We start from the raw sequence: 16483 nt of genomic DNA, 5'->3' as shown, positions 1-16483 counted from the left end.
CAGTGTCTCTAGAAAAGAAAAAAGAATCAAAGTGGCATTACATTAAATTGAATGAGCTTTGGAAATGAAATGATTTAGATTTTGCAGTTGGTAACAATAGGTAAACCTTTCTGTGAATCTTGGACACTGACCCAGTGCTGCCTGTATAACCACACTAATGTACACACATTGTCATGTCTGTGTATGTGTGTAGGATGGAGAGAGGTGTGTGAAATAAAGAACATATGCCAGTACAGTAGGGGATTTGTGCTTTCTCTTCCTCTTCTCCAAGAGCTCAGAGGCTGAGCCAGTAAATGCTACCCAGTCAAACGTGTTCTCTTGTCCCATTGGCTGAGGTACAGAGAGAGAGAGGGAAAAAACCTAAGTCAATTATGCTGAGCTCCTCTTACTTTAAAGCTCTGATGTATTTAAAATCGTACTCTCTGAGATTTACATTAGTTTTTACTCTCTGTGAGTATTTACAGCTTGTCCATTTTGCACTAAAAGGAATTGTAACCCTTTAACACAAGGGATTTGCTCCTGTGAACATATACTTTCAGTTTAATAGTCTGAGGACATAAGTAGTTCCACGACTGTTACATACTATGTTGTTAGACAGATTCCATCTATCTTTCTTTCATGATTGACAGCCAAATCATCCATCTTTTTTTTTCACCCTTCACGTTTCCTGTGTTTTCTGGAACTACTTTCAATTTGTGTTGCTTTTCATTCAAGCTAACAGATGTAACCGTTTTTCTTTTTGATGAATAAAGGGCACATCAAAACTGCCTTAGAAACCATGCCTTTATTCTTTATTCTTTTGAAATAAAAAAGAGGGGCATTTGAAATGCCATCAACGTATAGTTGTTTTTGTTTTACCCTTTTCCCAGACTTGTTTTAAATGATGGAAATCCATCATATAGATATCAATTCATTTTTTTAAAAAAAATTAACCTAATCACAAAGCATTTCAATATTTATTGTGTGAATACACAACTTACTATGTCCCTCAGTTTTGCCTCTAGTGCTGCCTGAATTAGGAAAAGTATCAGGAACCAGGAAAAGTACTAAAACCTGGAAACAGGCATTTTTAATCATCCTAAATGCCTGAATTAATTTTTGTGATTTAACACAAGCTCAAGATATTTGCACATTTTATTCTATGACATAAATTATATCAGTAATGTATACTCATTTTTTCATGTGGCTAAATTGAACTTAAAAAATTGTCATGATATTAACATGTCCTCAAGGCGAACAAGAAAACTCATCTACTCACTAGTCCACTTTTACAGCCACATTGTTTACACTCACACCCTTGCAAACTAACTCAAACTTTCCAGCTTGTAGATTTGAAATACAGCTTGATAGAATTGTCAGAAGCTTAGTGGTGGTGATGTTCCAGTTGAAGTCATGCAACTGTGGTGTAATTTATTAAAGATATAACCTAACTTTAGCTTTTTACTTCTGCCAATTATTTAGGCTTTATTATTCATAAAAGTTGTGCATTTGTGAAGATTATCTTGATGAAAAAAAAAAAAAAAAAACATGTAAGAATTATAAACGTTGTTGGTCACAGAACTTATTTTCTGCAATAATCCAAAAGCCAGTGAAAAACATCCAATTGGCTTTTTGTCAAGGGAACCAGGATGATGCTAACTTACATGATACATCATCACTGCTTGGATACTGAAGCGCATGCTTAGCATGAAATTTGAGACTTCAAAAATATCGAAAATCAAGGTAAATATTACTTTTTTATTTTAACTTTTTAAATCTAGCAGTAATATTGCGAAATTATGCAAAAAGTAGTAAAGTAAATATTCTTTGTGTAATATGTAGGCCTGTCAAATTTAACACATTAATTCTATGATTAATCCTTTTCAGTTTAACACGTTAAAAATATTTATTTAAATATTTATTTCGGCATCCGAAAACAAAGTCAAAATGCCCATTTTTGGCAAGTATCCTTGTAAGCAAAGTCTTAAATGAGTTAAAAGTCTTAAATGATTGTAAAAAGTCTTAAAGGGTTAGTTCACCCAAAAATAAAAAATAATGTCATTAAAGGTGCCCTAGATTCAAAAATTGAATTTACCTTGGCATAGTTGAATAACAGGAGTTCAGTACATGGAAAAGACATACAGTGAGTCTCAGACCCCATTGTTTCCTCCTTCTTATATAAATTTCATTTGTTTAAACGACCTCCGAAGAACAGGCGAATCTCAACATAACACCGACTGTTACGTAACAGTCGGGGTGTACGCCCCCAATATTTGCATAATGCCAGCCCATGTTCAAGGGATTACACAAGCCAGTATTAACGTCTGGAGCTGCACACAGCCGAATCAACAGACTAGGTAAGCAAGAATAACAGCGAAAAATGGCAGATGGAGCAATAGTAACTGACATGATCCATGATATCATGATATTTTTAGTGATATTTGTAAACTGTCTTTCTAAATGTTTCGTTAGCATGTTGCTAATGTACTGTTAAATGTGGTTAAAGTTACCATCGTTTATTACTGTATTCACAGAGACAAGAGCCGTCGCTATTTTCATTTTTAAACACTTGCAGTCTGTATAATTCATAAACACAACTTCATTCTTTATAAATCTCTCCAACAGTGTAGCATTAGCCGTTAGCCACAGAGCACAGCCTCAAATTCATTCAGAATCAAATGTAAACAATATAACAGTATACAATACTCACATAATCCGACGCATGCATGACGAACACTTTGTAAAGATCCATTTGAGGGTTATATTAGCTGTGTGAACTTTGTAAATGCGCTGTAATATAGTCGAGAGCTCGTGTGGCAGGGAGCACGCGATTTAAGGGAGCGGCGCCGAGTGTAAATCAGTGCATTGTTAATGATGCCCCAAAATAGGCAGTTAAAAAAATTTATAAAAAAAAAATCTATGGGGTATTTTGAGCTGAAACTTCACAGACACATTCAGGAGACACCTTAGACTTATATTACATCTTGTGAAAAAGCATTCTTGGGCACCTTTAAATGATTGTAAAAAGTCTTAAAGGGTTAGTTCACCCAAAAATAAAAAATAATGTCATTAATTACTTTCATGTTCGTTCTACACCCGTAAGACCTTCGTTCTAAGATAAGATTTTTTTGATGAAATCCGATGGCTCAGTGAGGCCTTTTTAGTTAGTTTACATTTTCAGTGCCCAGAAAGGTACTAAAATCATATTTAAGACAGTTCATATGAGTACAGTGGTTCTACCTTAAAATTATAAAACGACAAGAATACTTTTTGTGCGCCAAAAAAACCAAAACAAAATAACGACTTTTCAGGAATATCTAGTGATAGGCGATTTCAAAACACTGCTTCGAATCTTTTGTTTCGAATCAGTGGTTTGGAGCGCCAAAGTCACGTGATTTCAGCAGTTTAGCAGTTTGACACACAATTCGAATCACTGATTCGAAACAAAAGATTCGAAGCAGTGTTTTGAAATCGCTCATCACTAGATATTGTTGTTTTTTGGGCAAACAAAAAGTATTCTCGTCGCTTTATAATATTAAGGTAGAACCACTGTACTTACATGAACTGTTTTAAATATGTCTTTAGCACCTTTCTGGGCATTTGCAAGTGTAAATTAATTTGGTTGCATAGAGGCCTCACTGAGCCACTGGATTTCATCAAAAATATCTTAATTTGTGTTCCGAAGATGAACGAAGGACTTACGGGTGTAGAACGACATGAGGGTGAGTAATTAATGACATTATTTTCATTTTTGGGTGAACTAAACCCTTAAATAAATGTAAAGAGTGTCAGATCCGTGTCAGAGTCGCATCATGTTCGTCACGTCTTAAAGTGACAGCAGCCTAATATACCTGTTGCAGTCTGTCATTAATGTTAATCATAGAACAAAAGAAAAAGAAAAAATTACTCGCTGCTCTTGAATGAGTAACTTTTGTAGCTTTAATAAAGACTAATCTATATATTTAATTTATACATATACAATTTATAGTTTATGTGAATTTTAAGTTCACTTAAATAAGTAGTTATATTTTTTTAAGGCCCATTAAATGTTAACAATTCTAGCTTTCAATTATAGAACTTAGCAAAAAGGTGCCATTAAATGCATATTTAAAATATATAGGCTTCTGAATGATGTCTCTCTCGGGCATTAGGCTCGTCATTTTTAGCATCTTTTATTCTCTTGATGTGATGGATTCATTATGGCATCTTCTATTTAGAGGATCAGTCATGTCAATTGTGATGATGAAAAACCTAATTATTTACACACCCTCATCTTGTCTTACAACACATTAAATCATATAAGCAGAAGGCTTTTCCTGTCCAGTTTTTCATGTTATGTCCATCATTGACAGCAACAGCCATAGCAGAAGTCAGTGTTCTCCACACAGTGTTGTGGTTATGCTCAGTCATTTCCATTACCACACTTCTCTCTTGCCAATCCTGCTTGGCCAAGGTTTCTGCCTTGCTGCAATATCCTTTCATTGACACAGGTTTCCTTTTAGTGAGATGAGAGGCCATTGGTTTCATCATGATCTTTAAATGTGGGTGTTTTACAAGCTTTTATTAGATAAGTATGTTTCTACCTGGAGTCCTGGCATGCAATTTTTGTTGCGTGATCTGCACTTGCAAACTGTGGAAGTCTGGCTCAAATAGGTACATTGGCAGCGTGTCATCATGGCAGTCTGCCACGTTCGCCTGGACAGAATGATGTCATATCCTGAGTATGCTATTCGCTGTTTTTAAAGAGACGGAATGTATGTTGTCTGTATTAATCGTTGTAACTAAGTACGCAATGTCCCAAATATGAGCACACTCTTGTTAAATGATAGAATAACCTGTTTTCTTCTTAGCTCAACTGGAATGATGATTGTTTCACTGCTCATTGATTTATGCAGCTTTTAATTAAAATGAGCAGGTTTCAGATTTTTTTTTTTTTTTTTTTTTTTTTTTTTTCCTTCAGTTGCACTTTATATAATTGCAAGAGATGCATTGCGGAGAAAGTAAAGCAGATGTTATTGCAGTGCATCTTTTGCCTGTTTATCATGCTACTTTATCCCTAAGTGGCTGGGATTTCTGTTTTGAAGCTGTGAAGATTTATGGATGCACTATCATCTAGCTGCTCGATATAAACATGCAAACAGACATTTAACCCGGGAGACATATCTGAAGAGTGATTGCACCCAGAAGCTCCTTTTCTTCACTGATTAATGTGCAGATGAACTAACTGACAATCTCCATTTCTATTCAGAGCTCCATTCAAATCACCTTTGATGACAGTCTTCAGCTCCCAAGTTCTGCATCCATTGACCGCGTGACTTGCACCGACCAATCAGTGCGCAGCATGGTAAGCCCTTAGTTATTAAAACACTAAATAAAGGTTACTAATATGTTTGGTAGCAATGGGTGTAGCAGGTGGGCGATATGACCAAAATCTTATTTCACGATAATAACAATATATATCTAATCAGATATATTTTTATGACATCAGACGATAGTCCAAAATCTGTATCGGTTGACATATTCCACCAGTTAATCGTGTCTACCAGAATATTACCCACCCCTAAATTGGTGTATTGTTGGTTAAAATATTAAGCAGCACTACTGTTTTCAACCATGATAATAATAAGAAATGTTTCTTGAGCACTAAATCAGCATATTACGATTTCTGAAGGATCATGTGACACTGAAGACTGGATTAATGATGCTGAAAATTCAGCTTTGCCATCACAGGAATAAAATTACCATCTAAAATGTAATGAATTAGAAAATTGTAGTAATATTTCACAATATTATTGTTTTTACTGTATTTTTGATCAAATATATGTAGCATTAATGAGCAATAAGAGACTTATTTTTAAAAAACATAAAAAAATCTCATTACCCTAAACCTTTGAACAGTAGTGTATATAAATGTGTGTCTTCGTATTTATAATATGATTTGTCATATTTTATGGTGTGAATTTAGGACTAAATATGATTTATTAAGTTAAGATATTAAGATATTATTTTGTGTTCTAGTACATATATATATCTTACATATATAATATGTAAGATGTATATATACTGTATATATACAGTATATATATATATATATATATATATATATATATATATATATATACATATAATGTTTTTTTTTTTTTTTTTTTTTTTTTTATAAATAATTGCAACAATAACATTTTTTATATCACATTACTGCATGTGCACATAGTTATTGTATCAAAAATGACTTTTAGGCATATTTAATGGATCCATTAAGAGAAACACTGAGAAGTACTTTAGCTCATTTGACAGATGCAAACCTCAGTTGTGTATGTTAGTAGATCAGCTCAAACAATTGTGTGCATGCTATAATTATAATTTTTATCAATATGTTTTTAAACACACAAACTCTTTAATCAGGGTGAATGTGTCCATCCTGTCAAGTTGCATTCAATATATATTTTGTCTGTCAAAGCGTTTGAGTATGTTTTTTGTGGCTGTGTGTGTGTTTTTTAGAAGATACCATGATGTGTCCCCCTTAGTCATTATTTGTCAATCATTGCCTCAACTTCTTCCAGGTCCTGCAGTGCAATTGTTCGGTCAACACCGTAACGTTCCCCGTGACTGTCACTCAGCAGTCACCTGCAGCTGTTTCCATGGATACCTACCAGATCACGATGAAGCCCATGCAAGCCCAGGTAAAATACAAATGAAATGGATTTGCATCTGTAAGTTTGCATCAGTCTGCATAGCTGCACACTCAGCTTTCATTAGTCTGACGTCTCCTGCCACTGCTCAAATGAATGAGCTTCTCAGTTTGCCAATTTTTTTTCCATCTCAATAGCTTAATGTAGATTGTGAGGTTTGGTGGCTATGAATATTGCATGCGATACTCATCTCAAACAAATGACGCCACTTGATGCGCAGTGGCACAGTTTAATGTTTCATCTCTGGGTGGTAAAAAATGGAGCAGCCATCGATGAATATATTATTTTTGCAAATTGAGTGTGAAATAGGAGTTAAAATGTTCTGTATGTGCTGCTGTAGTTGCAGGTCTGTCTCGAGGAAGTGGAGGAAGAGGGTCTCCTTGTGTCTTGGACTTTTTCCAAGCAACCTCATCTCTCTTTAACCGTAAAATCATGCCAAAGAGTCCAGAAAGAGGTAAAGGAGTCATTTTGGTCACATAGTTCATGTTCCTTTCAGCTTTTGATGTATTGAAATTTGTAAATCGTACAAAAAGAAACTACTTTTACAAGTATGCAAATAAACTGAAATCTTTGCTTTTGTCTTTAGGGCTCTGATGTGGAGGTGGACAGTGACATGATTGCAGCGCTGGTGGAGGACACACTGTACACAACACACCCTGCCATGATCCTCAACCTAAGGGCCTGTGTATCAAGTCCTGCGGTAAAAATACCAGTATCGATTGCTATATCACACAGTAGGGGTTAGTGTGTGGTGAGCATTTGGAACTGTACTGAACACTGTGACAGATCCATGTGGATTTTGTATGTTTTGGTTGGGTGTGTTTGACGTATTAGATGTAGGGATGTATGACATCCTTATCAGTACAAAACATACAAGACCTGCAATTAAAGTCAACAACAATGAGAAAGGAAAACTCGGTAACACTTTACTTGAAGGGGTGTGCATAAGACTGACATGACACCTTCATAATCTTGACATGACACGTGTCATGAATATGAAGGAGGGTTTATGCATGTTTATGACAACTGTCATTAAGTGTCATTCGCTCAATTATGTCATTTTTAATGCAAAGATGACATTGTTTGAGATGTCCGAGTTATGACAACTTGACATAAACCAATACATCGTAACCTGTCAGTGTCTTTGTCATGACAACTTGACATCATTTAGCTTTATGGGTTAACATTGCATTAAACTGTCATGTAGTTGGTTTTGACATGAGGCCATTATAATAGTGTCATAAATATGTATCTTGAGCTCAAGTACAGTGGTACAAATTGAACTTGTCATTAAAATGTCATTAAGTGACAATACTCTGACAAATAATTTTATAACAGCGTCATGACTATTTTTCATTTCATGTTTTTTTTGTTTTTGTTTTTTGTTTTTTTAAGTTTCCTCCAACAGAAGGTCAGATAATAGACAATTTCAAATTTCGTAAAAAAGATGACACTGTTATAAAATAATGGTAACACTTTATTTTAGGGTCTTTTAACTAGTTGCTTATTACTATTAGCATTCATATGGCTAAAATATTGGCTGTTTATTAGTACTTATAAAGCACATATTAATGCCTTATTCTGCATGACCTTATTCTACATACTTAATCCTACCCAATACCTAAACCTAACAATTAACTATAATAAGCAGTAAATTAAGAGTTTATTGAGGGAAAAGTCATAGTTAATCGTTTATATATGTGTTCCCTATACTGAAATGTTACCAAAATAATGTAATGTAATGTTAACCCATAAAGCTAAGTAGTTTTTTAAGTTTGATAATTAATCTGCTATGTCATGTTTATGACAGGTTATGATGTTGTGCTAATGTCACGTTGTCATGACAAAGACACTGACAGGTTATGATGTGTTGGTTTATGTCAAGTTGTCGTAACAAAGACATCTCAAACAATGTCATCTTTGCATTAAAAATGACATAATTGAGCGAATGACATTTAATGACAGTTGTCATAAACATGCATAAAACCTCGTTCATATTCATGACACGTGTCATGTCAAGATTATGAAGGTGTCATGTCAGTCTTATGCACACCCCTTCAAGTAAAGTGTTACCGAAAAAGTCAATAAAATGTGACTTTCATGTTCTAAAACATTTACATTCCCTATTGTTATAGTTTCCCAGGGAGAAGCAGATCGGTGGTCTGAACTCTCCGTCTCAGAGCACGCCTGTACGGCGGATTTTGGTGCACCAACTCAAAGCAACCGATGTCAAGAAAGGTATAAAAATGTGATTGTTGGATTGACTAAACAGCACAAAGATCATTATTTTCAAATTTCTTAATTATGAAAATTCCTATTAAATTCTTAATTTTTCTCATCATACTGCATATTTTCTTGCCTGAATGGCTAGTGGACTTATTGGTCTTTAGTTTTACGTTTACTTGACACCAGTCGGATGTGTTTCTTATGGGACTTCACATAACAAGAGTTATTAAAGTTTGCAAGATTTTTTAAAAGAAGTCTCTTATGCTTATGCAGCCTGAATTTATTTGATTAAAATACAGTAAAACAGTAAAACTGTGAAATATTTTTACAATTTAAAATCACTGTTTTCTATTTTTAGGGATAGGTTGCTCTAAATGAACATTAAGTCATCATTTACTCATCCTGGTGTTGTTCTATGTCCATTTTTTTTTCTAGACCACAAAAGAAATTTTACTGATACTTTTTCAGGATTCTTTGAATAGAAAATTCAAAAGAACAGCATTTATTTAAAATGGAAATCTTTGTAACACTTTAAATGTCTTTTCTGTCACTTTTGATCAATTATATGAATGATAAAAGTTTACATTTCCTTCAACAGAAAAAAAAATCTTTCTGACCACAAACTTTTGGTATTCTGTATATATTGTGTGGTGTTTATATTTGGCAGAGTATATATGTATATTTGTATATGTATGTGTGTATAAAAAATAATATAATATATTTTTATATATATACTCTATAATATATATTAGTGCTGTCAACGTTAACGCATTAACACATGCGATCAATTTTTTCCAGTTTAACACGTTAAAAATATTTAATGCAATTAACATCCGTCATCCTTCGGCTAGCGTTACAATATATGATCACGCTCTTTTTTTTAATGCAAATGCTTTTAAACCATTTAAGCCTGCCAAAAGAGAACGCACTGTCTGTGAATGTCCTGTCACACATACAACGCACAGAAAGACACGCGCCAGTATCGAGTTCTCTGTCACGCTTGAACGAGCAGTCATACACATAATAATGCCCAAAATGTCCGTTTTGTCACGTATCTTCATTAGAGCAGCCGTGAATGAGTTAAATAAGGTCTTAAACGAAAATAAAGAGTTGTGAAAAAGTGGGACGTGTGTGAGATCCGTGTCATGTGCAGCAGCGGCAGCTCTTAAAGTGACGGCAACCACTAATGCCGTCTGTCATAGAAGATAATCAAATAACAAAGGTAATTAAACTCACTACTCTTGACTAAAGAACTAATGATTAATCTATATTTAATTTAGGCTATAAATTATACACATTAACACATTAACTGTTTGGTAACTTTATTCAATTTCTGTATTTTACCTATATGTTAGACAGGTAGGAAGGGCACAGGTAAATATGACATTTATTATGGGTTTATGAGGATTGTTCTAAGTTTACTTAAATTAAAAGTTATATTTTTGAAGCCTAATGTAAAAAAAAAAAAAAAAAAATTGATAGCTTTCAATTACACTGTAATGTTGAATGACTATAATTCATGTTTATAATTGGGGAAAAACTAAATTTTTTCCAGTATTAGTATCAGTGATACTGGCCTTCATTCATAAAAAGATGCCATTAAACAAGTATTTAAAATATACTGTGAAATTACTACTGTGAAATTATTACATTATAAAATATATTAAAAACATATAAAAACATGTTTTTAATTGTGATTTAATCGCGATTAATCACAAAAAAATTTCTTTTCCAGGATGTCAGACTCATCTAGGAGAGCTTTGTTGTGTGCTGAGTCTGGACACTCCTTCCATTGAACGAAGAACCGGCTTCCTTACTCCTTCCCCCAGTCCTGGAGCAGCCCTACACTGGACTGACGACTTTACACTGTAAGCACACTTAGATATAGATCAACATAAAGACTGAAACTAAATGGATAGAGTGAAATGAAAGCTTCAGAGTGGGGTGTCAACATATTTGATACTTAGGAAATGTTACAAGGAAATGTTTCTTATAATGTCATGTTCTATTAGACAAGGTCATTTTTGTTCTTACAAGTACTTTTTAATTTAACTCTGTGCTGCAGAACTAGACTGATAATTCAATGGGATTTTCTAACACCTTACATTCAAAGGTCAACTTCACCATTTCCGTTTTACACAAAGGAGAATTTTCATCAAAGTCTGTTTTATAATGGCAGCCCTTCTGTCATGAATGAAGGTGTCAAGCTGTGAGCAGCTCCACCAATTGCTCTGTGAATTTATGCAGCAACTCCCAAAGAAACAAAGAGCTGTTTAGCACATTTAATTACAGCCATCCCCAACACATCACTATTTCCTGTGATACCAATTACCAGAATGGCCGATTTAATTCTCATAGCCAGCGTACAGATTACTGCTGTGGGGCCAAAGGGGATATTTAGTCTACCACAATACTGATAGTATACAGCTATTTCATAACATATAAAATCCAGTTACAACTGCCAAAAGTTACAACTACAAATATATCACTCCATCTACTATATTCAGTATTACAAAAATGCAAGTTTTGTGTGTGTGCATCTTTATTTACTTGTGATAAATCTAAGCATGTTATTATATATTAGGGATGTAGGACCAGAAACCAAAGAACTCAAAGTAAGACTTGTGGAGAAAAACAGCAAAGGAGAACGTGAGTCACTTTTCAGTGCCTATCATCAATATTTTACCCAAGATTATCTATTGATATCAGATGGTCTGATGAATGAAAAAAGACTGATATTTTCCATTCTGAGTGTTTTTGTATTCATTGCATGATATACTTGTCTGTGAGGTGTTTTTTTTTTTTAATTCACTAGACAAATGATTTGGTTTCTTTTTCCTGGCTGACAGAGTTTCTGCCTGGTCGTGCTTCCTTACCACTGGATCTCTCTAAAAGAATTCCTAATGGACAACACAAACTGTCCATCGCTCCGGGTCATGGTCTGGCTCCAACTGCTATCGTAACATTAGAGGTGAGGGCAACTTAAAGTGGAATTCAGATTGATTTTTTATTTTATACAGACTACCTTTCAAAAGTTTGGAGTCTGTAAGATTTTTAAATGGTTTTGAAGGAAGTCACTCTGCAGGCTGCATTTATTTGACCAAAATATAGTAAAAAAAAGTAATATTGTGAAATATGATTATAATAAAAAAAAAAAAAAAAAAAAAGCTTTTCTATTTTAGTATTTTAAAAAGTAATTTATTTCTGTGATGGCAAAGCTGAATTTTCAGCATCCATTACTCCAGTCTTTAGTGTCACATGATCCTTCAGAAATCATTCTAATACACTGATTTGGTGCTCAAGAAACATTTCTTATTTTTATCAATGTTCAACAGTTGTGCTGCTTAATATTTTTATTTAAACATTGATACATTTTTTAGGATTCATGATGAATATACAGTTCAAAAGAACAGCAATAAATAAATAAATAATAAATCTTTTATAACATTATAAATGTCTTTTCTGTCACTTTTCATCAATTTAGTATGCCTTGCTGAACAAAAAGTAATTTATTTTGAAATAAGTAACCCTATTTACCCCAATCGGTAGGTAGATAGATAGATAGATAGATAGATAGATAGATAGATAGATAGATAGATAGATAGATAGATAGATTTTTATTTATCACTACATAATTCCCATATATAAAGTATACATATGGATAGCATGATTTAGCATGATAATACAGTGTTCGGAGTGTCAGTGTTACTGATTAAGGCTTCCACCAGTCTTGTGTTCACTTTTCTGAACACACTGATAAGTCCCTGTTCCAAATGTCAATGTGAATTATTTAAAAGAAAACATATCTTATTACAGTGGTCTGCCTTGTGAACTGAACGCTCACCTTGTCTCTGATTAACTTGATAACTGGGTTATTTCTTTATTTAACCTAGTACTTTAATTCACACTGTAGTTGTTACACACATGATCTTAGGTACACATGAACAATACTTAAACACTCTGTATATATCCATTGTGTTTGTTTGTGAACATATAAGCAAAGTAAAGCTCAGAAATGTGATGAATTGGTCGTTTAAAGACATCTGTGGCTGTACTAACCCTAATACTGTAGTAGTTACATATATCTTTTAAAAACGATTGTTTAATCTAATGATCTTATGTTTCTGCATCCATAGCTGTTGTATTTGGAGTCCAGTGATTTGCGCGCATGTCAGAACGCGACTCCTATGCGATCCTCGGTCACTCCCTCGAAGAAGGTGGACGTGGACCGCACCATCATGCCCGATGGCACCATCGTCACCACTGTAACCACCATCCAGTCACGACTAAAACTGGACCGCAAACTAGGTAAAGGCCACCTTACTCCGAAACACTGAGAACACATACCATTCTGTCTGCATCATCCAGTACCACAGAAGTGACTTGGCAATTTCACCCTATCTTGTTTCCTTCTCTGTAACTGCAGGAGACTCTCCGTCTAGTTCTCCCTCAAAGGTGGAGGTGACTGAAAAGACTCCCAGCGTGCTCACAAACAGCACCAGCGCCAGTGCCAGTCCCACCCCCAGCAGTGAGCTTCACATTAAGATTAGCATTTTAAGATCATTCACACTACCTTTCAAATGTTAATTGACTTTTTAAAAAAGAAATGAGTACTTTTATTCATCAAGGACACATTAAATAGATTAAAAGTGACAGTAAAAACATAATGTTACAAAAGTTTTCTATTTCAAATTGTTGCTGTTCTTTGAACTTTCTATTTCTTAAAGAATCCTGAACAAAAAAATATCAAAGTTTTTATCCAAAAATAAAAATATCAAAGCAGCACAACTGTTTTCAACATTGATTATCTTAATATTATTTCTTGAGCAGCAAATCAGCTTATCAGAATGATTTCTGAAGGATCATGTGACACTGAAGACTGGGGTAATGGCTCCTGAAAATCCAGCTTTGCCATCACAGGAATAAATTACATTTTAAAATATATTACAAAAGAAAACAGTAGTTTTAAATCATAATAATATTTCACAATATTATCATTATTACTGTATTTTTGATCAAATAAATCCAGACTTGTTGAATAAGCAACGTCTTTCAAAAACATTTATTAATCCAAACTTTTGAAAGATGACGTACATCTTTATAATCACGTATTTAATTGTGTATTAAATTATCAGTTACAAGTTCACAAAACACATTTATTATACATTTTATATATTATAATACTTTATGTGCATATTATTTATTGTTATATTATTATTTTTGCAGTGTCATTTGAACAAAATTAGGGGCAAGTTTGTGATCCTGTTGTGTTTGTGTCTGTGTGCTATTCCCAAGCAGAAGGCACCCTTCCTAATGGGCTGGATCCCGTAGCAGAAACGGCCATTCGGCAGCTGACCGAGTCGGCCAGTAAGGTACCCAAGAAGACGCCTACTAAACGCAGCACTCTCATCATATCTGGGGTCTCAAAGGTAGGTCTGAACATTGGTAAAAAGACATGTCTAATCAGTGTCATAAAAACATCTTGGTTACAATGAGGCTAGCATCTAGGGAAACAATCATGAGAACAGTCTCTTCTCCCAGGGTAATGTTTGTTTAGTCTTCTCTTTCCTTCACATAATGTTGATGTAACACTCATCAGGACACCTTTTGACTAGGATTTAATTGTGACTACTGTAACCTCTATTCTGTTATAACGCTGAAAGATTACATTTAACTAAGGTTAACTTCAGGTTAAGTTCGTAAATCTAAATGTCATGTCAAGCTCAGTCGTCTCATATCACATCTCATATTTCATCAGAACATACCGGCCCTCGCCTGGCTGTCGAACAGTTTGAAGTTTCAAATTCACTGTCTGAACAAACAGGGTTCACAGAAAGGCTGACAGCAGAGCCGCTTTTGCCAACACACTGCTGAGATGTTGTCTTACCCAGCTGTGCCTGCAGGACATGTACATGAGGAACACTGTGTTAAAACTAATTTTCTGTCCTTCCCACAGGTCCCCATTACTGAGGATGACTCAGCCTTATCAGTTGGCTATGCTGCAGCCATGGACGCAGCCCTACAGGGGGCGCATTCTCCCAGCGGACCCCCGAACCACCAAGGAGCATCCACGCATCAGGAAGCAGACGAGACCACACCGTCTGATGCGTCAGAGCGACCGTCCGTGGATGACGTGGAGTCAGAGACGGGATCGACCGGAGCGCTGGAGACTCGTAGTCTCAAAGACCACAAAGGTGTGAATTTCTCTGTAATGTCTTTTCCTTTGATGTATTTATTGTGAAATTCATTTAGAATTTATTTGCACTTTTCACAATGCATATTGTTTCAAAGCAGCTGTACAGAAAATGCTTGTCTCAGTGTTACAATTTAGAAAGTATTTAGTTATCAGCCAGAGATGTGTATGTCAAAGTAATTGGCAGTAATATACACCTATAATACAATACATAACATAGTTAATTAACATCATGTATTCAGTTAGATGGATAGTTCTCCCAAAAATGAAAATTCTGTCATCATTTACTCTCACGTTGTTCCAAACCCATCTCGTTCATCTTTGAAACACAAATTTTGGATATTTTTAAAGGTGCCATCAAACGTTTTTTTACAAGATGTAATATAAGTCTAAGGTGTCCCCTGAATGTGTCTGTGAAGTTTCAGCTCAAAATACCCCATAGATTTTTTTTAATTAATTTTTTTAACTGCCTATTTTGGGGCATCATTAAGTATGAGCTGATTTATGCTGCTGCCCCTTTAAATCTCGTGCTCTCCGCCCACGGAGCTCGTGCTTGCCTTATACAGTGCATAAACAAAGTTTACACAGCTAATATAACCCTCAAATGGATCTTTACAAAGTGTTCGTCATGCATGCGTCGGATTATGTGAGTATTGTATACTGTTATATTGTTTACATTTGATTCTGAATGAATTTGAGGCTGTGCTCCGTGGCTAATGGCTAATGCTACACTGTTGGAAAGATTTATAAAGAATGAAGATGTGTTTATGAATTATACAGACTGCAAGTGTTTAAAAATGAAAATAGCGACGGCTCTTGTCTCCGTGAATACAGTAATAAACGATGGTAACTTTAACCACATTTAACAGTACATTAGCAACATGCTAACGAAACATTTAGAAAGACAGTTTACAAATATCACTGAAAATATCATGTTATCATGGATCATGTCAGTTATTATCGCTCCATCTGCCATTTTTCGCTATTGTTCTTGCTTGCTTACCTAGTCTGATGATTCGGCTGTGCACATCCAGACATTAATACTGGCTGCCCTTGTCTAATGCCTTTCATAATGTTGGGAACATGGGCTGGCATATGCAAATATTGGGGGCGTACACCCCGCCTGTTACGTAACAGTCGGTGTTATGTTGAGATTCGCCTGTTCTTCGAAGGTCTTTTAAACAAATGAGATTTATATAAGAAGGAGGAAACAATGGAGTTTGAGACTCACTGTATGTCATTTCCTTGTACTGAACTCTTGTTATTTAACTATGCCAAGATAAATTCAATTTTTAATTCGAGGGCTCCTTTAATATAATATAGAGAGATTTTTGTCCATCTACTGAAGTCTTTTCATCCAAAACCCTGATGCTCAAAACATTTATAAAATAAATCC

The 16483-nt window shown here is 34.7% G+C and overlaps 1 protein-coding gene across 5 annotated transcripts in view; it reads left to right on the top strand.

Annotated features, from left to right (window-relative positions):
- The window catches only part of c2cd2l (c2cd2 like), a 41876-nt gene that overhangs the window by 21317 nt on the left and 4076 nt on the right, over window positions 1-16483 (top strand). For 2 of the 5 annotated variants that reach the window (XM_048187750.1, XM_048187749.1), the window contains exons 3-14: window positions 5228-5323; window positions 6540-6659; window positions 7009-7122; window positions 7255-7368; window positions 8804-8906; window positions 10615-10762; window positions 11479-11543; window positions 11744-11865; window positions 13031-13202; window positions 13321-13422; window positions 14190-14323; window positions 14851-15088. In XM_048187750.1, coding sequence (XP_048043707.1) covers window positions 5228-5323; window positions 6540-6659; window positions 7009-7122; window positions 7255-7368; window positions 8804-8906; window positions 10615-10762; window positions 11479-11543; window positions 11744-11865; window positions 13031-13202; window positions 13321-13422; window positions 14190-14323; window positions 14851-15088 — 1528 coding nt within the window. The remainder of the gene's footprint in view (window positions 1-5227; window positions 5324-6539; window positions 6660-7008; window positions 7123-7254; window positions 7369-8803; window positions 8907-10614; window positions 10763-11478; window positions 11544-11743; window positions 11866-13030; window positions 13203-13320; window positions 13423-14189; window positions 14324-14850; window positions 15089-16483) is intronic. The other 3 variants (XM_048187751.1, XM_048187753.1, XM_048187752.1) reach the window with 3 other exon arrangements.

Source organism: Megalobrama amblycephala, linkage group LG4 (assembly GCF_018812025.1).
Source record: "Megalobrama amblycephala isolate DHTTF-2021 linkage group LG4, ASM1881202v1, whole genome shotgun sequence".
Lineage (NCBI taxonomy): Eukaryota > Metazoa > Chordata > Actinopteri > Cypriniformes > Xenocyprididae > Megalobrama > Megalobrama amblycephala.
This window is presented reverse-complemented; position numbering and strand designations above follow the sequence as displayed.